Raw genomic sequence first — 24617 nt, 5'->3', positions numbered from 1 at the left:
TTGCAACTTTGCAGCTCAGAAGAAGAGGAGGTCGCCACATGTTGCTCAAAGAATAGGAAAATCCTGCGGTCTCCCACAAATGAGGGGGCAAGGCATTTTGTCCCCCCTTCCATTCCGACCCCCGGCCCAAATCCAGAATCCAGAAAACGTCGTACGCACAAAAATATCCAGATGTATGAATGTGTGCGTACGCATGTATCCAAGCACATTTCCTTTGTACATTCAAATCAACGTGGAAATGAGCGCCCATGTTGGAGTAGCCGAACCCTCCGTGTCCACGCCCACATTTAAATATGCAAATCATATTTAAATGAACCCTGCACCTGAGATCCCGATCTCTGCATGATCAGGAAAAAAGCACAATGAGTAAGGTAATGAAGGAAAATATTTTTTCTGAATGTGAAGTTGCTCAATGAAGCGGAGGTGCACAAGAAAATCATCTTTTGGCACTCTGGCGTTAACAACTCGCGAAAGAGGAGTGACAGCACGTGTGCGGCTGTCAATGCTGTGGAGTCGGAACAACGCGCACAGGCTAACGTTAAAAAGAAGTGGTGAAACATTAAGGTGGATTTGAAGCGAAGGACAGCTTCCCACCGCCAAAGTGTGGCCAAAACAGGCGGAAAAACTGGCGCGGAGGGCCTCACCCTGTTCGAGGAGAGAATCGCTGCGACTATGGGTGACACTGCTCTCTCACAGGTGATGGGAGGACGTGGCTGACTGATCACCCCACAAGGTTAATTCCATGTATTTTTATAACTCATAAATATGTTCATACAGTAACCTACACTCAGCCCTGTGAGATAAAGGTCCATGCATAAATGTATGTATGGTATTTGTAATCTTTTGAATTCAAATAGAAGCACATCACCATATTAAAGAGGATTTCACAAACTTTGAGTCCTTTTTGATTACTCAATTTATTATTTTAATATACAGGAGAGGACACTGAAAAAAATCGTAATTCTTTTTAGAAGAGGGGTAAATTATGTCATTTCAACACATGTTAATCATGTGCAACTGATGTACATGTTCAAATTAAATAAATTCAAATGACTTTTTATTTTATTTATTTTTTTTCAGTGCATGTGCTGGAGTCACAAGAAGCGATTGAGAGGGCAATAGGCGGCATAAATGATCACCTTGATCAATTAATAGCTGTCCTCACAAATGTCAGTGATTCGTTAATACACTGGTAAACAAGTGAATTCAGAGTCCTTGCTTCTTTTACATTGTTGAAATCAAATGTTGCCGGGCATGAATTGCTCATCAGTGCTAATTGTTCATGTCTCTGATATCCAGATTTATTATAACAGTTTCCCAGCATCACCTCGAAGTGTCGCCAAAGTACCAACAGCTGCAGAAACGTGCGTACGCCAGCCATGAAGTTGGCGTGAGGCACCGCACGTTTCCACGGTTATGTCACTCTTGATACATCTGAACTTTGCCGCGAAAAAGAACGGACGCCACGTTGTTGTGCGTACGCACCTTTTGTACATGAAGCCCCTGGCGCTGCTTATCCTGACGGGTACGTATAAATCAAAGCATGAGGAAACCGTGAGCCTGTGGAGGAAGGAAACCGGACGGCCCATGTTTGTGGCATCAATGTCGCATGGACGATTTTGCCAAATAAACCGTACCCTGCGGTTTGATGACAGACTCTCCCGGCCACAGCGTTATCGACATCGATGCCCCAAATGTTCAACCTGGGGAGAGATGTATGTGTGGATGAGCATTTGGTCTCTTTTAGGGGCCACTGCTCATTCAAACAATACATGCATTCAAAACGAGAAGCCATCCCTTCAGGGGAGCTTCTGCCTACTGTATGGTCCACCAACCCCGCCATGAGCAGGAACAACATGAGGAGCAGCAGCCCCAGCCAGGACCCTCAGCCAAGCGAAAGCAACGAGCCTGTGCCCCAAACCACTGAGGGCTTCAAATACATGTTTAAAATGTGGTAACTTTATCTGCAAAAAAATACATGAACCCCGTTTGTGTTAAATGTTTGAATTAGATGTAATATAAAGTTGAGGGGAAAAAAAGTTATTATTTCATGTTCGTTCATTGTTTCATTAGTTGTTGTGTTTTTTAACTTGTTTGTTTTGCTTTGTTCATAAATTCTTATTTCATCAAAATCAATGTTATGATTTATTGACTTATTCAAGGCTCTAATTATCACAGATCAAATATTCCACTTTGAATATATATATATATATTTTTTAATACTGCATATTTAGAGTTATGGTCATAACGCAATACTGCTTTTATTGTCGATAGAGGCCATCAAAAAATAAAAACTATATCTATGGATAGGTCTGATGCCATTGAAAGTTCAAAGTAAACCAAATATTTATGACTTATGAAGGCCCTCGCACGTGATATACTGATGTCATGATCATACATAGACTTATTTGTGCACAGTTATGTTGTGTAACCTAACCTCAGTATTAAAATGTTCTAATAATCACGTAACTGTGAAAACTACATGTCAGCCGCAAAACAGGATGTTTTGTCCCAAGAAGAGATAATGCTGTGACCTTGGATCCACCCTGCTCAAGCTTTAAACACCGCCCTGAACACTGTATATAATCTCGCACTAAACGCTGAGAAAGCGCACATTTGAGCACATTTTGTGCAGCTGCAGCCTTTGCCTGTAGAACATTTGTACCCAGAATATTCTGCAATAAAAGATCTTAAAGAAGTTCATTTCCAGTCTCTGATTCGGACTCAAACATTCTCATCATCCGAAAATCAACGAACACGCGAACGACTGGCGGAGAGATACCATCCTTCAACACTTACTTATAACATTTAAAAGCCTGAACCATATTTTGTCTCAAAATTACTCCTACGTATGCATGGTGATTATGATGCATGAGGGTTAAATTATTTAATAACCCCAATTCCAATGAAGTTGGGACATTGTGTAAAACGAATACAATGATTTGCAAATCCTTTTCAACATATATTAAATTGAATACAGTACAAGGACAAGATATTAAATGTTGAAACTGAAGAATGTTATTGCTTTTTTGCAAATATTCATATTTCAATTTGATGCCTTCAACACATTCCAAAAAAGCTTGCACAGAGGAAACAAAAGACTGGGAAAGTTGAGGAATGCTTAAAAAAAAAAAAAAAAAAAAAAAAAAAAAAAAAAAAACCTGTTTGGAAGATTCCACGGGTGAACAGGTTAACTCGAAACAGGTGAGTGTCACAGTTGGGTGTAAAAGGAGCATGGAAAAAGCTCAGTTGTTCATAAGCAAGAAAGGGGCAAGGTTTACCACTTTGTGAACAACTGCATGAGCAAATAGGCCAACATTTTAAGAATGTTTCTGAAAGTACAATTGCAAGGAATTTAGAGAGTTCATCGTCTACAGTCCATAATATCACCAAAAGATTCAGAGAATCTGGATAACTCTCTGCATGTAAGCGGCAAGGCCGAAAACCAACACTGAATTTCAGCAAGACAATGCCAAGCAACATTCTGCACGTGTTGTAACAGGGCAAATTCGTAGTAAAAAAGTATGAGACCTGTCTCTCACAAAATATGACAATGGAGATCCCGGGCTGTTCAGCAACTGAAGTTGCACATTAGGCAAAAATGGGAAAGAATTCCATCTACAAAGCTTCAACAATTAGTGTCCTCAGTTCCCAAACGCTTATTGAGTGTTGAGAAAAAGAGAGTAGGTGATGTACACAGTGGTAAACATGCCCCTGTCCCAGCTTTTTGGGAACGTGTCATACGCATCAAATTCAAAATGATTGAATATTGGCAAAAATAACAAAGTTAATCAATATGAACATTAAATGTTGTCTTTGTAGTGTATGCAATTGAATATAGGATGAAAAGGATTTGCAAATCATTGTATTGTTTTTTATTTACAATTTACACAACATCCCAACTTCATTTGAATTGGGGTTTGTAACAATGTGGATTATTCGTTGTCATTCTGTTTATTTCTATTGTGCAAGGTGGCAGCGTCGAAAAATTTGTAGCATGTTCAGTTACATAGATATGTATCGTAGATGTTCTTTGACAGGATTATTTCCGTTTGTTTCTATTATGCAAGGTAGCAGTTTCTGTAAAATTGAAGCTTCTTCAGCTAGACTAGATTTTTTTTGTGCCACGGACTCTTTTCGGATGTGGTTTATATGTGGCCGTGTGAGACTGAGTGTTATTTGTAGTCGTTTTGTTGATTCCTATTGTGCAAGGTGGTGCTTTCCACAATCTGTACCATCTCCAGTAACAGGTATGCATTGTACAGTTTTTTCCCCCCAATATTTGATAAGAGGGCTATGGATATTTTATAAATTGTGGATTACTTCTAGTCATGTTTATTTCTATTGTGCACAGTGGAAGATCTCAACAACTGTGCAATTACATCAATAAGACACACCTACACGCATATCTGTGACCAAGCGTGCCATGGACTTTCTTTTTACTGTGGATTATTTCTTGTAGTTTTGTCAATTTCTCTTGTGCAAGGTGGCAAATTCTACAAGCGTGTAACTTCTTCAATTACTGTACATAGATATGTGTAGATATTTTTTGGATTTTGTGTATGTATATTTTATGTACTGTGGATTATTTCAGACTGTTCTGTTTACAGTAGAGTGGAACCTTGATTTAACAGACATGGAACCTATGGATTTTGGATTTAACGGACAGAATAGTAGTGTCCGATTGGAACTAGAAACCCTTTTTTGTAGCAAACAATGTTGGTTAGTTCAATAATTGGCCCCAGTTATTTACTGGCGCAACCAGCAGACAGAGAAGACCAGATCCGGCTGCCTACATGGCCTACATGTTGGTATGTTGGGCAACGTTCCCATCAAAGGCAATGCATGGACATTAGCTGAGTGTAGCCGTAGACACGCAGCACAAAAGGGTCGTGTCATATGGCTGTCGAACATTCTGTCCTGATTTTGGGTTACTGTAATTTCTCCTGTATAATACAATTTTTTCCCCCAATAAAATTGTCAATAGTCAATAGTGCGCATTATACATCGGTATAGGAGAAAATGAAAAAGACTTTCCCATTTTATAAATGTATGCCGCCATCTAGACGTTATGTAAAAGTTGTACACTTTCATTCTAATATACCACCGCCACCTAGTGGTTATAAAAAAGGTGTAGCTGACACTTTAATTCCAATATTACAGCGGTACATATGACTGCATATATGTACAATTGTGCTCATAAGTTTACATGCCCAGGCAGAATTTGTGAAATATTGTTTTTTTCAAATATGACTGATGAATGAAAAACAACCATCATTAATTTCTTCATGGTTATGTTTTGTTTAATGATAATTCTTTTCTGAAATGCTTGACAGTTTAATTTGAATCCCATTAAAATAAAATTAAATGTGTTTCGCCTGGTCCTTCATGTTTTCTTTAAAGAATTGTACACATCTTACAAATTCTGCCTGGGTAATCAAACATATGAGCACTGCGTATTTTCTCATTTACTAAATAAAAGTAGGGCTGTGAATTTCAAAATAAGAGCAAGTAAATAAAAAGAAAGTATTATGTGTTCAAATGAAGTGCTTAACTTCAGAATAATTATTTGAAAAAACTAACAAAATACAGATAATGCATTATACATAGGTTGAAGGGTTTAAAAAAAAATTGAGGTCAACTTTGGGGGTGCGTATTATACATGAGTGTGCATTATACACGAGAAATTACAGTAGTTGTTAGTTGTCAAACCCTTTACTATGGCATCCAATTGTAATGGAGGTGACAAAAGGAAGCGTACTAATCTTAGCAATTTTGACAAATTGGAATTTATTAAGAAGTTGGAGTCGTGAGTTTCCGTGGCCAAAGTAAGTGAGGAACACGGTATACAAAAACAAACTGTAAGTGACAAGTAGGAGAGTAAGGGAAAAAACTCCAAGCTTTTACAGTGAAATTTTATGTGGATCCTACCAAAGATAAGAAAGGTGTTGTATATAAGCGTAAATACATGAACGTGTGTTAAAGTAGGGACCTGGATATAGCTGTTTATAAGTGGTAACGTGCAACAGCACATTCGTGGCAGTATTAGACCATCACAGCAATGTTTAAAGGTCAATTTGAATAAACTTCACAACTTTTTAAACATTTTCGTTTTTACATTTATTTACAATAATTTTGTACTGCACTGGGTGTTTTTAGGCCATGAAAAAAAAGTGCTTCAAATTAAGAGACAAACAGCTTTAACGGACGACCGCTCCCCGTTAGTCCATTAATTCAAGGTTTTGCTGTATTTCTATTGGGCAAGATGACGGTTCTCAATAATGATTGTTAAGTAACACTAAATCTTATGAAACGACATTGCTTGCGCATGAGCCCGTACATGACGTGGACATTTTTGGCGTGTGGATTATTTGTCGTTGTTAAAGTTCCTACGACCACTGCTTATTTATATTGTGCAAGGTGGCAGTTGCTGTAAGTTTGAAGCTTCTTTCGCTACAGTATAGGTTTTTTGTGTGCCTCAGTCTTTTTGAGTGTGGATTATGTTATCGGTAACAATTTTGTTGATTTCTATTGTGCAAGGTGGCACTTTCGAACACGTTTTACCCTCTGCAGTTTCATAGACATGGTAGATGCCCCACCACCACCCAAAATACCTCCACGTAACCGCTGTATTTGATGTGGATTTTTTTTACTGTGGATTATTGGAAGTTCTTTTTTTTTTTCTTCTATTGAGCAACGGGACAGTTATCATCAATAACTGGCAGATTGAGTGATCGCATTTTCCTACCATTTGTTCAATGAAGCGCTGGAAAGTGCAGTTTCCATCGCCAGTTGCTGTATAATTGTCACTGCAAAAATGGAAATGAGATGAGCTCAACGACACATAAAAAGGACGTCAAATGTTTTTTCCTACTGGTGGGCTTTCATGTGCAGCTGCAGTTTGTCTGTGTGATCGAAGCCCTGACCGCAGACGTCGCACTTGAACAATGTTTCGCTTTTGCATTGGTGCCTCTCGAAAAGATGGTACGAGTCAAAACTTTGCCCGCAGGCGGAACAGATGTAGCAGTTTTGAGTCGAGTCCGAGGACGGCAGACCGAAGTCCAGGATGGTCCCATCCTCGTGCGCTGCCATTCCTACCTGCGAGAACGGATCAAGCATATCCAGGTAGGGCAGCTCGCCGTTGGCGGAGTAATCCCGCCACTCACCGGCTTCTAAATAGGCATTGCTCTCTCCCGCCTCGCCGTACGGGCGATCGGTCAGTTTGTCGCCCAAAGCCGCCGGTCCTTGCTCGGGATCGGTCGCCGACTGCGGGCAAGTGTCGAGTATCGGGCACATGAGGGGGTGTGGCCTCTGTACTTCCTCGTTCTTGTCTGGAAACAAACATGAAAGCAACACAATTAAATTCCCCTCTTTTTGTGGATTATTTCTAGTCACTCAGTCCATTCCTATTATGCGAGGTGGCAGTTATTATTAAATCATTCACTGCTGCAGACGCTTCTATTCTACTGGAATTTACTGCTAACAACGAATATGTTCGTCAAGTACATTTTCAATTGGTTGGCGTGGACGTGGGTCTCGTCCAGCTTGTCTGTGAAATTCCGGTTTGTAAACTGCTGTAATGACCAACAGATCCCTTTAGATAGAGCCGTTGCATCGATTTGGATTTGAGCTCACCACAGCTTTTGAGTAGGAGATAAAGATTAGGTAGTCCGTCTTGGCTTGTCATGTCAATTATGAGGGGGGGAATACCAACAAGTTGGAAGACGGACAATTTTAGGCACCCCACACTTGAACAGAGTATGCATATGTAAGGTATAAACAGAGTGTATGTTGTGGTAGGTAATATAAAGTACTAAGTGTGTGTAGCGATTGTGAGAAAAGATGACACAGTTCATGGAGTGAATGACAAATGCCATGTAAAAAAGCCACTGAGGGTGAACTTGAGCCATGCAGTGAGTCAATGTCACTAATGGTGTGTTTCTTACTGGCATAATTGTAAATAAATTATCATTTTGTCATTTAAAAAAAAAACAAATATTTGCGTCAAAGTCACTGATCGGCTTGACGTATTTGTGTTTTTGGTGAAGCTAACACGTTCTAAAGAATGGAAAAAGAAACTTGTTTTCTGGTGAACGAAGAGAGGGATATCTTTCTTTTGGTAGGTTCCATGCCTATATTGTCCATCCATCCCTCCATCCATCCATTTTCTGAGCCGCTTATCCTCACAAGGGTCGCGGGAGTGCTGGAGCCTATCCCAGCTATCATCGGGCAGGGCGGGGTACACCCTGAACTGGTTGCCAGCCAATCGCAGGGCACATAAACAAACAACCATTCGCACTCACATTCACACCTAGGGGCAATTTAGAGACTTCAATTAACCTACCATGCATGTTTTTGGGATGTGGGTGGAAACCGGAGTGCCCGGAGAAAACCCACGCAGGCACGGGGAGAACATGCAAACTCCACACAGGCGGGGCCAGGGATTGAACCCTGGTCCACAGAACTGTGAGGCAGACACTCTAACCAGTCGGTCACCGTGCCGCCCCTATATTGTCACAGAACACAATATTTTGTGGGTCTTGAAAGATCAGTCAAAATGGATGGCAATATGGAAACTGAAAACGGCTATGTAGTAAACAGTAGGATTGCAGTTGACAAATATAAACGTCCACGGCAGTGAATGAGTTCATATAGTACTCATGTAGTTCACTTGTGCAAGGTGATGATTATCCATGATTAACTGGCAAGAGGAACCATCACATGAATTACAGGATGCATACAATGCCTAATATCCGTCAAGGACTATTTTTGTGACAATTTCTATTGTGCATGTTGGTGGTCATCCTCAATAAGTGGCATGGACCAATTTTATTAACATAATTATTAATTGGTAAAAATAGTAATCACGGCTGGATTGCTTAATGCACTTGGATTTGGAGTCAGCCAGTCCTTCCTCAAACATCTCAAGTGGGTCCAGAATGCTGCTGCTCACCTCTTAACGGGAGCACAAAACTCTTGTCCTGGAATCCTTCCACCAATTGACTGTACACATTAGAGTCTATTCTAAGAGTTTGCCTAACCCTAAATGGTCTCAGCCTGCCTTACTTCCATAATAAAATTGAGTTGAGTTGAATTGTACATGGGACTGAGCATGATGTAGACTTTTTTTGGGGGACTACGGATCATTTCTAGTCGTCTAGTTCTCTTGTGCAAGGTGGCTGTTTATGCTGACCCGTACCGTTCCTGTGTGTCTTCATGTGGCACTTGAGGCTGGACTTCTGGTTGAAGCACCGTCCGCAGATGTGGCATCCGTAGGGCTTCTCGCCCGTGTGGATGCGCAGGTGTCGCTCCAGGTGGCCGGCGCGCACAAACATCTTACCGCAGTATGAGCAGAAGAAACACTTCTTGGGCCGGGACCCCTGGTAAAAGGAACCGGGGCCGTTTCGAGGGCGGCCGGACGGCTCCCACTGCGGACCGGCGTCAGCGCGGGGGTACGCCAGCTGCGATGACATCACGTTGTTGTTGTTTTCTCCGTAAGGCTTTGGAGGGAAGGCGAAGGTGCTGCAAGAGGCTTCAACGTGAGGCGGGATAAGTTGAGCTACTGCCGCACTGTTCTGTGGTGACCGATCATTTGTTCCGTCACGTAAACTTGGCGACTTCTGCTTGTCCACCGCTTCCCTTTCAGGCTGCATCACGCTCTCCTCAACAGGTTCCGACTTGATCGTTGGCGTGCGGGACAATTCCGGACGGTTGGTGGAAACACGCTCGGCTGTGGAAGTGATGTCTCCCTCTGCTGGACGACGACTGTCGGCGCTCGGATGCTTTGATGGGTACCCTCGGATGTCAGCTGGTGCTGACTGAAGACCTGCAAGGACAGGTCAATAAATGGAGAACAGAACCCAGCCAAGTGAGAAGATTTCTGCAACAGTGTCCATTTTCATACAGCCACACGGCATCCCACAATCCGAAAAGTAGGGATGGGCCAGTACCGATACTAGGTATCGATATCAGGCCTTATTTCAAAGTAATGGGTACTCATTAGGGCTCCACGATATTGGAAGAAAATTACATTGTGATTTTTTTTCAACCTGCGTGAAATAATACAGGATCAGTGTTGGGAAAGTTCCTTTTCTATGCAAACTAGTTCAAAGTTCAGTTTATCGTTCCAAAAATAATAATGACATAATAAATCAATAATAAATAATTCAAAATTTTGAACTAAGTTCACCGGTTCAAAAACGAACTAGTTCAAAGTGTTTTTTCGATATGTTGCTCATGGGCTGTTACCCTCAAAATACTGGCATTTCATTTCTCCATTGTTGCCATCCATTCAGTCCACAGTAATAGCCAGCTGCAGCTTTCACCCAACAATCTCAAAAACCTCAGGAAAAACTTGTTGCTTGAATGGTCTTTTTTAAATGAGGAATTAAAACAAAGACAGGACTTTTGTCCTTAATGGGCAAACAAAAACACGCAATACAGTATGACAGTGCCTAGGCTTGGAATCGAGCCTACTCAAAAGTGAATACTCGTACTGGTATCGGTCCGAAAAAAAAACAACTGGTATCAAACATCCTTAAAGCTGAAATTCCCAACCTTTTTTTTGTTAAAAAAATTATTTTCAAGCAAGCCAATACTAGCGATGACAAAATGCTGATTAAGCCTGTCAGCTCCTCTAACATCTTGCTGTATTTGTATACAGCTGCTTGCTGTTTAGTCATTTCATCTTTGCTGTATTTAGTGAATGCCCGATTCATTTCCCATGCTGGGCCCGTTGGTGGTGCACGGAAAACGACGTAGAAGGAAATGACGGCACCGAAATGAGGCATTTTGCCGATCATTGGGCGGAGCGTAGTTGTAAAACGCTCACTAAAAATATTATTTTGCGTGTCTGTGGCATAAAATAGTCACACAATAATTACTGTGTAAATGAAAACAATAATAAAAAATGCCGCAAATGAACACCATCTACCTCTTTTCGAGGAGCCGATGGCTGCCAGCACCAATGTGGGTGGTCACGACCCAGCATTCCTCTCGTTCTTACTGATCTGTTTTCATTGCTTTTGTTGATCTCATTTCTTTTCACGTGTGTGTAAGTTAACTTGCAAGTGACCCAGCGATGTGGTTTGTGAGAACTTTTAGCCACTTGATTATAACTTTGAGCGCCGTAACACTGCTGCCGCTTCATCACCTGTCATGACGTGAAGAGGTTCTCCCAGCCGGCTGCCCACAGCCTACATCATAGGCGTCAAACGCAAGCCCCGGGGGCCAGATGCGCCCTGCCACATCATTTTATGTGGCCCGCGAAAGCAAATCATGCTCGTCAACTTCCGTGATTTTTGCTGAAATATGTACCCGAATTCCAAATTCCAAAATTCCAAAATAATAAACAATAATGTTGAGATATTGCAATTTTCTATAACCAAACCCTTCTTCTACAGTACCTTAAACAATACTTGAACAAACTATTATCCTTGTCTTCTGATTTCAAAACTAGTTATCCCTCAAATTGTTGTGTAATGGTAATAATATGATTTGGTGATGAAACATTTCACTGTTCTAACGGCCCTCTGAGGGAAATCGTAACTACAATGCAGCCCGAGACAAAAATGAGTTTGACACCCCTGGCCTACACCATATCGAAGCGATAGACCGCTTTGTTGTAATGCTGAATTACAGCAGCAGGGAGCGCCAAAAATCGTGGATTATAGCTTTGACGAAAAGGATTCTTCACGACAAATAATGTATTGGTGTTCTTCTATCCAAGCCAGTGATGTATAGTGACAGGAAGAACCATTAAATGCTCTTCCACTAAATGCCAAGAGATCCTTCTTTTCCTTTCGGCTTGTCCCTTTAGGGGTCACCACAGCGAGTCATCCTTTTCCATATAAGATTATCTCCTGCATCCTCCTCTCGAACACCAACTGCTCTCATGTCGTCCCTCACGACATCCATCAACCTTCTCTTTGGTCTTCCTCTAGCTCTCTTGCCTGGCCGCTCCATCCTCATCATCCTTCTACCAATATACTCACTATTTCTCCTCTGTACGTGTCCAAACCATCAAAGTCTGCTCTCTCTAACTTTGTCTCCAAAACATCGAACCTTGGCTGCCCCTCTGATGAGCTGATTTCTAATTGTATCCAACCTGGTCACTCCGAGAGCGAACCTCAACATCTTCATTTCCGCCACCTCCGGCTCTGCTTCCTGTTGTCTCTTCAGTGCCACTGTCTCTAATGGCTGGCCTCACCACTGTTTTATAAACTTTGCCCTTCATCCTAGCAGAGACTCTTCTGTCACATAACACACCTGACAGCTTCCTCCACCCGTTCCAACCTAATTGGACCTGTTTCTTCACTTCCTGACCACACTCACCATTGCTCTGGACAGTTGACCCCAAGTATTTAAAGTCCTCCACCCTCTTCTCCCTGCAGTCTCACTCTTCCCCCACCACCCCTCTCATTCATGCACATATATTCTGTCTTACTTCGGCTAATCTTCATTTCTCTGCTTTCCAGTGCATGCTTCCATCTTTCTAACTGTTCCTCCACCTGCTCCCTGCTTTCACTGCAGATCACAATGTCATCTGCAAAAATCATGGTCCACGGGGATTCCAGTCTAACCTCATCTGTCAGCCTATCCATCACCACTGCAAACAGGAAGGGTCTGAGGGCTGATCCCTGATGCAGTCCCACCTCCACCTTAAATTCGTCTGTTACACCTACAGCACACCTCACCGCTGTTCTGCTGCCCTCGTACATGTCCTATATTATTCTAACATACTTCTCTGCCACTCCAGACTTCTGCATGCAGTACCACAGTTCCTCTCTGGGTACTCTGTCATAGGCTTTCTCTAGATCTACAAAGACACAGTGTAGCTCCTTCTGACCTTCTCTGTACTTTTCCATCAACATCCTCAAGGCAAATAATGCATCTGTGGTACTCTTTCTAGGCATGAAACCATACTGTTGCTCGCAACCACTCACTTCTGTCCTGAGTCTAGCCTCCACTACTCTTTCCCATAACTTCATTGTGTGTCTCATCAACTTTATTCCTCTGTAGTTCCCACAGCTCTGCACATCACCATTGTTCTTAAAAATGGGCACCAGCACACTTTTCCTCCATTCCTCAGGCATCTTCTCACGTGCTAGAATTCTATTGAATAAGCTGGTCAAAAACTCCACAGCCACCTCTCCTAGATGCTTCCATACCTCCACATGAATGTCATCAGGACCAACTGCCTTTCCATTTTTCATCCTCTTTAATGCCTTTCCAACTTCCCCCTTACGAATCATTGCCACATCCTGGTCCACCACACTTGCCTCTTCTACTCCCCCTTCTCTCTCATTTTCCGCATTCATCAACTCCTCGAAGTATTCTTTCCATCTAGCTAGCACACTGCTGGCACCAGTCAACATATTTGCCTCTCTATTCTTAATCACCCTAACCTGCTGCACATCCTTCCCATCTCTATCCCTGTGTCTGGCCAGCCTGTATAGATCCTTTTCTCCTTCTTTAGTGTCCAACCTGCCATACATGCCATATGCCTCTTGTTTGGCCTTTGCCACCTCTACCTTTGCCCTGTGTCGTATCTCAATGTATTCCTTTCGCCTCTCCTCGGTCCCATTTCTTCTTAGCTAACCTTTTTCCTTGTAAGATTTCCTGTACTGTGAGGTTCCAAAACCAAGTCTCCTTCTCTCCTTTCCTGCCATAAGATACACCAAGTACTCTCCTGCCTGCCTCTCTGATCACCTTGGCTGCAGTGGTCCAGTCCTCCTGAAGCTCCTCCTGTGCACCAAGAGCCTGTCTCACCTCTTCCCGAAAAGCTGCACAACACTCGTCCTGTCTCAGCTTCCACCACATGGTTCTCTGCTCTGCCTTTGTCTTTCTAATCTTCCTCCCCACCACCAGAGTCATATTACACACCACCATCCTATGCTCTCGAGCCACACTCTCCCCTACCACAACCTTGCAGTTGGTAACCTCCTTCAGATTACATCGTCTGCACAAAATGTAATCCACCTGCGTGCTTCTACCTCTGCTCTTGTAGGTCACACTATGTTCCTGCCTCTTCTGGAAAAAAGTGTTCACTACAGCCATTTGTATCCTTGTTGCAAAGTCTACCACCATCTGTCCCTCCAAGTTCCTTTCCTGGATGCCGTACTTACCCATCACTTCTTCATCACCCCTATTACCTTCACCAACATGTCCATTACAATCTGCACCAATCACGACTCTCTCTCTGTCTGGGATGCTCAGAACTACTTCGTCAAGCTCCTCCCAGAATTGCTCTTTCACCTCTAGGTCACATCCTACCTGTGGGGCATAGCCACTAATCACATTATACATAACACCCTCAATTTCAAGTTTCAGCCTCATCACTCGATCTGATACTCTTTTCACCTCCAAGACATTCTTAGCCAACTCTTCTTTTAAAATAACCCCGACTCAATTTCTCTTCCCATCTGCACCGCGGTAAAATAATTTAAACCCTGCCCCTAAACTTTTAGCCTTACTGCCTTTCCACCTGGTCTCTTGGACACACAATATATCAACCTTTCTCCTAATCATCATGTCAACCAACTCCTGAGATTTTCCTGTCATAGTCCCAACATTCAAAGTCCCCACATTCAGTTCTAGGCTCTGTGCTTTCCTCTTCTCTTTCGGCCAAAGAACCCGCTTTCCACCACTTCTTCTTCTTCGACCCACAGTAGCTGAATATCCAACGGCGCCCTGCAGGTTGACGGCGCCGGTGGCGGACGTTGTTAACCCGAGCCAAGACCGATCCGGTATGGAATTCTTTTGATGAACGCTCATATGTGTTTGGCAATGTTTTAAACCGGATGCCCTTCCTGACGCAACCCTCTGCATTTATCCGGGCTTAGGACCGGCCTACAGTTTGCACTGGCTTGTGCCCCTCATAGGGCTGCAAGAGATCCAATTACTGTATTTTCCGGACTATAAATCGCAGTTTTTTTTCATAGTTTGACCGGGGGTGCAATTTATACGCCGGAGCGACTGATATGTGAAATTATTAACACATTATTATATAATCTCATGTTATTTTTACACTGACAACCGCAAGAGGGCGCTCTAGGCCTGTGTATCCGTACCTGCTACTTCTGTACCTCTGAAAATTGATAATTTCAACATTAGCGGTAACTTATAAAAACAACTGTGAAGGACTGACCAAAAATGGCATCGAAAAGAAAATCATTCTGCAGATTACAAGCTGCAAGTAGTGAAATATGCAGCCGAAAACGGTAATCGAGCAGCAGAAAGTAAGTTTGGAGTGAGCGAGAAACTTCTAAGGGACTGGCGAAAAACGGAGGTTACTCTTACTGAAATGAAGAAAACAAAAAATGCTCGTTGCGGGCTAAACGCTAGGTGGCCACAGCTAGAGGAACGAGTTCGCACATGGGTGCTTGAACAACGTGCTAAATTGTCTTTCAAGATGAAATTTCTGTTCTTGGTGTTTGAGTTTATCAAATAAATTTCCCCCCAAAAATGCGACTTATACTCCAGTGCGACTTATATGTTTTTTCCTTCTTTATTATGCATTTTTTGGCTGGTGCGACTTATACTCTGGAGCGACTTATAGTCCGGAAAATACGGTAACTGAGTAAGTAAATTGAGACGAGATCATCATCAGCGTCACATGAAACGTCATATTCCACACACTGTCTCTGTTACAGTTGTGATACTACGTCAGAGAAGGCGGAACATTTCAAAGTAGTCCACCCATTCCGTGCTTTTCACAGACAACAGGGAGACGGGATAAAAGTCGATGAAAAAATGTCGCTTGTGACTTACATCTCTGATGGATCTTGGTGTGCTCTTTGAGGCTGCACTTCTGGTTGAAGCGTCTCCCGCAGATGTCACAGCGGTACGGCTTTTCTCCTGTGTGGATCCTCTTGTGCCGCTCCAGGTTTCCGGAATGCTCAAAACATTTCCCGCAGAAGGGACAGGCGAAACCCCGCTTGAACATCAGCCGGTTGACCATCCGCCGCCGCATGCTGCTGTACAGCTGGCGGTGTGGCCCGCGGCCAGCCGCTCCTGTTTGCCGGATGCCCGCTGGAACATCAATCTGGTTTTCACTGAGTCTTTCCGTCGATGGTTCGGGTTGACCGCATGCCGCCTGTTCGGCGGGTTCGCACTTCACCGCCACTTCAACGTTGGGAAAGTCGCTTTGGAGCTTTTCGGGCCTCTCAGCCTCAGCGCCCCCTGTAGACATTCAAGAAAACAGCAGATTTGGAATTTATTTTCCTGTGTCCTTTACACATTACAGAACCCAGCCAACGGTGATATTCCCTGAAATTTCACACCCCTGTCCTAGCATTACAGTATTTCCTTTTACACAAGCATTGTCCTGCCTCTGTTATCGCTCTGATACCATCTCCCAAAGGCAGAAAATCTGTCTTTTACAGACATTATGCCACAAAATTTCCCCATGACAGCCCTAACAGAAGAGCTGGAATTCATTTTTTTGTTTGTTTTTTTAAACACAGAACTATTAAATAATTTAAACTGTTTTACCAAAATGAACGTGTTAGGATCTTTGAAGATACAAAATTGTCTTTGATTTTGACAGAAATGCGTACGGTAAGACTGTTAAAACAATCAAAATTGTCTTTGATGTTGACAAAACCACGTTACGTTCATAGAAGACTTATGTCATTCACTGATGACTCAAACGTCTTTTGATGTTAACAAAACATCGGGGACCTTGGCGATCCGATCCCCGGCTACAGAAGCTGGCTCAAGGGACGTGGAATGTCACCTCTCTGGCAGGGAAGGAGCCCGAGCTTGTGTGTGAGGTCGAGAAGTTCCGACTAGATATAGACGGACTCGCCTCCACACACAGCTTGGGCTCTGGTACCAGTCCTCTCGAGAGGGGTTGGACTCTCTTCCACTCTGGAGTTGCCCACGGTGAGAGGCACCGAGCAGGTGTGGGTATACTAGAGGGTAGACGAGAGGGTAGCCTCCCTCAGCTTTCGGGTGGGGGGACGGGTCCTGGCTCTTGTTTGTGCCTATGCACCAAACAGCAGTTCAGAGTACCCACCCTTTTTGGAGTCCTTGGAGGGGGTGCTGGAGAGAGCTCCCGCTGGGGACTCCATCGTTCTGCTAGGGGACTTCAATGCTCACGTGGGCAATGACAGTGAGACCTGGAAGGGCGTGATTGGCAGGAAGGGCCCCCCCGATCAGAACCCGAGCGGTGTTCTGTTATAGGACTTCTGTGATCGTCACGGATTGTCCATAACGAACACCATGTTCAAGCATAAGGGTGTCCACACGTGCACTTGGCACCAGGACACCCTAGGTCGAAGTTCGATGATCGACTTTGTGGTCGTGTCATGAGATTCGCCCGGAGTTCCTCAAGGCTCTGGATGTTGTAGGGCTCAAGGCTCTGGATGTTGTAGGGCTGTCCTGGTTGACACGCCTCTGCAACATCGCGTGGACATCGGGGACAGTGCCTCTGGATTGGCAGACTGGGGTGGTGGTCCCCCTTTTTAAGAAAGGGGACCGGAGGGTGTGTTCCAACTACAGGGGGATCACACTCCTCAGCCTCCCTGGTAAGGTCTATTCAGGGGTGCTGGAGAGGAGGGTCCGTCAGGAAGTTGAATCCCAGATTCAGGAGGAGCAGTGTGGTTTTCGTCCTGGCCGTGGAACAGTGGACCAGCTCAACAGCCTTGGCAGGGTCCTTGAGGGTGCATGGGAGTTCGCCAAACCAGTCTACATGTGTTTTGTGGACTTGGAGAAGGCGTTCGACCGTGTCCCTCGGGTCGTCCTGTGGGGGGTGCTTCGGGACTATGGGGTACTGAACCCCCTGATATGGGCTGTTCGGTCCCTGTATGACCGGAATCAGAGTTTGGTCCGCATATCCGGCAGTAAGTCGGACTCGCAGGGTTGGACTGCGCCAAGGCTGCCACTTGTCACCGATTCTGTTCATAACTTTTATGGACAGAATTTATAGGCGCAGCCGAGGCGTAGAAGGGGTCCGGTTTGGTGGCCTCAGTATTGCATCTCTGCTGTTTGGAGATGATGTGGTTCTGTTGGCTTCACCAAACCGTGACCTCCAACTCTCATTGGAGCAGTTCGCAGCCGAGTGTGAAGCGGCTGGGATGAGAATCAGCACCTCCAAATCTGAGACCATGGTCCTCAGTTGGAAAAGGGTGGCGTGCCCTCTCCAGGTCGGGGATGAGATCCTGCCCCAAGTGGAGGAGTTCAAGTGTCTTGGGGTCTTGTTCACGAGTGAGGGAAGAATGGAACGGGAGATCGACAGGCGGATCGGTGCAGCGTCTGCAGTGATGCGGACTTTGTATCGATCCGTTGTGGTAAAGAAGGAGCTAAGCCGAAAGGCGAACCTCTCGATTTACCGGTCGATCTACGTTCCTACCCTCACCTTTGGTCACGAGCTGTGGGTCGTGACCGAAAGAACGAGATCCCGGATACAAGCGGCCGAAATGAGTTTCCTCCGCAGGGTGTCCGGGCTCTCCCTTAGAGATAGGGTGAGAAGCTCGGTCATCCGGGAGGATCTCAGAATAGAGCCGTTGCTCCTTCACATCGAGAGGAGCCAGATGAGGTGGCTGGGGCATCTGATTCGGATGCCTCCCGGACGCCTCCCTGGTGAGGTGTTCCGGGCACGTCCCACCGGGAGGAGACCCCGGGGACGACCCAGGACACATCATTCGGCTGGCCTGGGAACGCCTCGGGATCCCCCCGGAAGAGATGGATGAAGTGGCTGGGGAAAGGGAAGTCTGGGCATCCCTGCTAAAGCTACTGCCCCCGCGACCTGACCTCGGATAAGCGGTAGAAGCTGGATGGATGGTTTACAAAAACGTATGTACAATTGACTGCCACGAGCTGAAAGAACAGGCATATGAAAATGTGAAACCTTATATGGTACAGTGGGAAGAAGAAATATGTGCCCCCTTTGGAATTTCTTAAATTTCTGCAGAAATTGGTCACAAAATGCAGTCTGGTCATCTAAATCACAAAAATAAAGAAATATGTGTCCCCTTTGGAATTTCTTAAATTTCTGCAGAAATTGGTCACAAAATGCAGTCTGGTCATCTAAAATCACAAGAATAAACAGTCTGCTTGGACTTATACCACACCAAAAAATTATAGGTTTTCATATTTTTATAGAGCATAACATGTAAACAGGGAGGGAAAAGTAAGTGAACCACTGGATTTAAAATCTGTTTGACCCTCCTTTGGCAGCAATAACCTCAACCAAACATTTCCTGTAGTTGCAGATCAGACATGCACACCTATCAGGATACATTTTTGGCCATTCCTCTTTACAAAAGTGTTGCCGTTCAGCAATATTCCTGGGATGTCGATTTCAATCGGGTTACGGTCACGACCTTGACTGGGCCACTCCAGAACATGCATTTTCTTCTTCTGAAGCCATTCTGTTGTTGATTTGCTTCTGCGTTTTGGATCTTTGTCCTGTTGCAACACCCATCCTCTTTTGAGCTTTAACTGTGGGAACAGATGGCCTCAACCTCTTCTGAAAAATATCTTGATAAACTTGTGAATTCATTTTTCCATTGATGATAGCGAGCTGTCCAGGCCCTGAGTTTGGAAGCACGCCTATACCATGATGCTCCCTCCTCCATGCTTCACAATTGGGATAAGGTTTTGATCTTGGTGTGATGTGTAATTTTTCCTCCATGCATGACAGTGTCTGTTCCTCCCACACAATTCAAATATGGTTTCAACTGTCCACAATAATATTTTGCCAATAGTGCAGTGGAATATCCAGGTACTCTTAAGCAAACTTCAAACGTGCAGCAATGTTTTTTTGTTGTTGTTGTTGTTTTTTTTACATCAACGGCTTCCTCCTTGGTACTATCCCACGAATCCCATTCTTCTTTAATGTATGGTGGATTTGTCAACAGAGATGTTGGCATGTGCCAGTGATTTCTATAAGTCTTCAGCTGGCACTCTAGGGTTCTTTTTTTTTTTACCTCATTGAGCATTCTGCGCTGTGCTCCTACAGTCATCTTTACAGGACAGCCACTCAGTACTGAACTCCATTTATAGACAAATTGTCTAACCATGGACTGATGAGCGTCAAGACTTTGAGACACTTTTTTAACCTTTTCCAAATGTATACAAGTTTATATATAAAGTCCTGACCTAAGCCCGATTGAGATGCTGTTGGATGACCTGAAGAGAGCTATTCACTGTTGAACTGCAACCGTTTTATAAAGAGGTTGGTCCAAAATTCATCCTGACCATTGTGCACATCTCATCTGGAACTTCAGGAAACTTTTTGTTGCGGTTATTGCTGCCAAAGGAAGGGCAACTAGTTATTAAATTTAAGGGTTTTCACACAGAGCCATGTAGGTTTGGACTTTTGATTTTTTTTGGGGGCATTTTTGCAAAACTGCATTTTGTTTTTAATTAAGTTGTCTTTGACTAATATTTAAATTTGTTTGAAGATGGGAAACATTTAGGCGCGACAAAAACATAAGAAATCAGGAAGGGGGCAAACACTATCACACTACTGTAAATTTGGACCGATTTGCGACATGTGGCATAAACTCCTTAAACCTTATCCAATTCTTAAAAACTAGGGCTCATTTTATTTGAGTTCTATACTCTATCCAATGGCATCATCTATTTTGATATACAGGTGGTTTGAAATTTTTAGTAACACACCAACAAGGGATCACTTATTTTTTCCCTCCGTCCTGTGAATGTTTACACGTCATTTTCAATAAAAACACAAAACCATATATATGTTTGTGTGGTATTAGTTTAAGCAGACTCTGTTTATCCTTGTGGTTTAGATAAGAATCAGACCACATTTTATGAGCAATATATGCAGAAATTTTAAAAGTTCCAAAGGGTTCAAATACTTTTTTAATTATCATTGCACATGCTTCAAGAACAACACCATCAACAATAACACAATCCAACTTAGCCAAGTCGGGTGGGATGCACTCCAGCCCGGGTCCACCGTCCAAGCTCACCCACCTCGGGGATGCTGATGCTGATGCTGTTGTGCTTTCCGCAGGCTGTCCGCCGCGCGATGGGCGGCTCTCAGCTCGCCGTGCAGCACCTCCACGCTGCTCCTCAGCCGCCGGATCTCTTGTTCTCGCTGGGTCACCTCCAGGCGCAGCACCACCATGCCGTCCTCCACCACTTTGGTGATCTGCGCCGCGGCGGCGTTGCACAGGGCGGTGATGATGGAGCCGATCTGTCTGTGGAGAGCCGCGCCATTCGACATGATGATGGCAAGAGTGGCCCGGCAAAACCCCGCAAACAATACCCTCGACCACTGGAGAAAGGTTACACTTTGGCGGGGTGGTTGAATTTGCTCGGCGCTGGCATCGTGCGTGCCGCTCCACGCTAGCTAACTTGCTAATTGGTGTAAACACAACAGCGTAGCCTGGGCCGGAAATCGTGGTGCCTGTAGTACCGTAAAGCAGCTACAAACGACGTAACGCTAGTTGCTGTAAACACCCATAGATAAAAATACATTAGAGCAAGCCTCGGCAGGATGAGGGCATGCACACTTAGCCGCCATCTTGAACTGGGACTCGCGGTCATTTCTTCCATTCACTTGTAATGAGGTAAATTTGTTTGTTTGGCTCCAGTGAATTAATCAAAAATTAACTCGTTGGGTTCTTAACCGATTTTGACACGAATCAGACATGCAGTTGTGATACATGACATTTTATAATCATGGGTTTCATGAGAAATTACTTTGTTTACATTCAAGTAGCATCCGAAGTACGAAGGTGCCGAAGTATTGTGTGGTTTATGGTTGCACAAATGAGAGCAATACGAGAGCTATCCACCCATCCATTTTCTACCGCTTATCCGAGGTTGGCTCGCGGGGGTAGTAGCTTTAGCAGGGACGCCCAGACTTCCTCTCTCCAGCCACTTCATCCAGGGGGATCCCGAGGCGTTCCCAGGCCAGCCGAGAGACGTAGTCTCTCCAGCGTGTCCTGGGTCGTCCCCGGGGTCTCCTCCCAGTGGGACGTGCCCGGAACACCTCACCAGGGAGGCATCCGAATCAGATGCCTCACCCACCTCATCTGGCTCCTCTCGATGTGGAGGAGCAGCGGCGCTACTCTGAGATAACTCCCGGATGACCGAGCTTCTCACCCTATCTCTAAGGGAGAGCCCGGAGACCCTGCGGAGAAAACTCATTTCGGCCGCTTGTATCCGGGATCTCGTTCTTTCGGTCACGACCCACAGCTCGTAACCATAGGTGAGGGTAGGAATGTAGATCGACTGGTAAATCGAGAGCTTTGCCTTTCGGCTTAGCTCCTTCTTCATCCACAACAGATCGATACAAAGTCCGCATCACTGCAGACACTGCACCGATCCGCCTGTCGATCTCCTGTTCTATTCTTCCCTCACTCGTGAACAAGACCCCAAGATATTTGAACTCCTCCACTTGGGGCAGGATCTCATCCCCGACCTGGACCTCATCCCCGACCTGGACCTTGTCCCCTTTTCCGACTGAGGACCATGGTCTCTGATTTGAAGGTGCTGATTCTCATCCCAGCGGCTTCACACTCGGCTGCGAACCGCTCCAGTGAGAGTTGGAGATCACGGCTTGATGAAGACAACAGATCCAGATCATCTGCAAAAAGCAGAGATGATTTTTTTCTAAATTGATAGCTTCAATGGATCCAGATAAGTTAACTCTTACACTCTGGAGTTGTATGGCAATGATATCAGCTTCTTCCCTCTTGCAATCAACTTATTAAACACCTAACCTACAATTCCATTGCAACATGCTGCCAATTTTTTTTTGTCTTGAGTTTGTTGTCACATTGGGCCAACTCTTGCACTCACTGTAGTAGTCTCGCCACGCTGCACTGTTGTTGACCAATGCTGGCCACTCATGCCAGAGTAGCATCTGCCCCACTTGCACACCGACTGAGGAGTATCTGCAACATTTGCACAATCAACATTGTCCCAGATTATCGCACTACTCGTCACTTTAAACCGCATACACTCCTTGAAGTCTCTGCGCCCTTTGCACAATGGTCATTGTACCGGACTATTGCTATATTAGTCATTTGAACTGCTCTAAGTGATAGAGGACTGCATTTTTTTGCACAATTGTAAAAAAAAAAAAAAAAAAAACATTACCAGATAGCTAGGAACCCTTTATTGCTCAGTGACTGTTTTTGTCAATGTCTTTATGTCTTAAAAGTGTTCTCTGTCAATTGACTGTCTGTTGTCATACTAGCATACTACTCCAGCTACCGGAGACAAATTCCTTGTGTGTTTTTGGAACATACTTGGCAAATAAAGATGATTCTGATTCTGATATTAGGGGCAAGTGTTCTCTTTTTTTATAGGGTTGCACTGTGTATTGTTTGAGCATAGCCATGCGCAATAGTCACATCGCAGGGTCCTGCGCAATGTTGGTGTATATGCAGTCAATCAACTGGAATATTAATAAGTGACCAGCAGAGCGACCTAGTTGGACATGCTAATAAGATTAGCACTGATGTTACAGTAAGTTATAACCCATCAAACCGGTCACTGTGTTATATCTTTTTTTTTTTTTTTTTGTATGATAACTATTAATGCGGACAGGGGAAACAATTTCACGCCTGCATTTACTCGATCTCTCTTCAGAATGTGATGAACAGATAAATCTCATAGATTATATTGAAATGAAATCCTTTAGCCTTTGGAGGAATGGGAAAGTAGAGAAAAGTACCTTCTTATCTTTATCCTTGTCATTTTTACTATAATATTGATGTATTTCCTCTTTAAGGATGATGAGGGGAAAAATGTGTGGGGTGAAGGTATGCTTGTATTTCAGTTTTCTACAGTGAGGAACCTGTATTCAGAAATTACTGTACTGTATCTTTTCTTACTACAAAAATGTCTAGAAAAAAACATGCATTGAAACTGTATACATTTATAACAACATTTACAGTAACTTCCTAGCCCATTGTATTGGTTAACATAATTTCCTTTTACTTATTACAAAGAACGTACGGTTGTTCTATCAATCTGATGGTCATATGTTATCAGACGTGAAATGAAGTTTTAAAAGAAAACAGTGTAACTTGGGCCAGATGTTGAGTTGCAAATATCCTAATGCAGCTAAAAAGACACAAAAAAACTACCTAATGCCTGTAAGAGTTGCTTTGGTGGTAAGTTGTGGTGCTAGTAATATCTTAACGAAGTAACGAACAACAACGCAACGAGGAGCTGGTTAAGGCAGCGAGGAGCTGGTTAATATAAAAAATGTTTAAGGACTTTGCTTCAAATATGATATATATATATATATATATATATATATACACATGTATATTGTGCATGTAGTGATTATTTATTTAATTTTTATTTTGTTTCGTCCAGAGGGAATAATAAGAGCGTTTCAATTTTATGTCAATTATTTATGGGGTTTTAAAAATAAGTAACATTATTATTTTTACTTATTTTTTAAGCAACAGCTGTATAGTGTAATGTTATGTCAAGTCTTAAAATAAACTAAATAAAAACAAGAAACACATTTTTGCTGTTTGGTTGTATATTTTAGTTGAGTATCTCTGAGTAATTCACCATTTACTGTGATACTACTGCTGCACCATGTATACTACAATAGTCATTGCCATGAAAGGACAAATATTTTTTTCAATTACTCATGTTTTTGTTAATGA

At 43.6% G+C, this 24617-nt stretch overlaps 1 protein-coding gene across 2 annotated transcripts; it reads right to left on the bottom strand.

Moving 5' to 3' along the window:
• Positions 1-1050: 1050 nt before the first annotated feature.
• Positions 1051-21358, bottom strand: LOC133488556 (zinc finger protein 814-like). 2 transcript variants are annotated; one of them, XM_061796542.1, is made up of 6 exons: positions 20950-21358; positions 15772-16182; positions 9200-9826; positions 6875-7331; positions 6749-6809; positions 1051-1703 (listed from the first exon to the last, which is right to left on the bottom strand). In XM_061796542.1, the coding sequence occupies exons 1-6, from the start codon at positions 21200-21202 to the stop codon at positions 1674-1676; spliced, it is 1839 nt and encodes a 612-aa protein (XP_061652526.1). In that variant the 5' UTR covers positions 21203-21358; the 3' UTR covers positions 1051-1673. The 2 variants fall into 2 exon arrangements, with proteins under 2 accessions (XP_061652526.1, XP_061652525.1); XM_061796541.1 differs by lacking the exon at positions 1051-1703 and having other exon boundaries at positions 3167-6809.
• Positions 21359-24617: the final 3259 nt, after the last annotated feature.

This window comes from Phyllopteryx taeniolatus, chromosome 14, assembly GCF_024500385.1.
Source record: "Phyllopteryx taeniolatus isolate TA_2022b chromosome 14, UOR_Ptae_1.2, whole genome shotgun sequence".
In the NCBI taxonomy this organism is placed as follows: domain Eukaryota; kingdom Metazoa; phylum Chordata; class Actinopteri; order Syngnathiformes; family Syngnathidae; genus Phyllopteryx; species Phyllopteryx taeniolatus.
The sequence above is the reverse complement of the archived record's forward strand: the minus strand, read 5'-3'. Positions and strand labels throughout refer to the sequence as shown.

Excerpts from the sequence above, each read along its gene's own strand:
- LOC133488556 (XM_061796541.1), bottom strand. The coding sequence starts at position 21,202 with ATGTCGAATGGCGCGGCTCTCCACAGACAGATCGGCTCCATCATCACC. Across the intron at positions 7,332-9,199 it reads CATGAAGACACACAGGAACG|ACAAGAACGAGGAAGTACAG; the intron begins GTACGGGTCAGC and ends GTTTGTTTCCAG. Across the intron at positions 6,810-6,874 it reads CTGCACATGAAAGCCCACCA|TGACAATTATACAGCAACTG; the intron begins GTAGGAAAAAAC and ends CCATTTTTGCAG.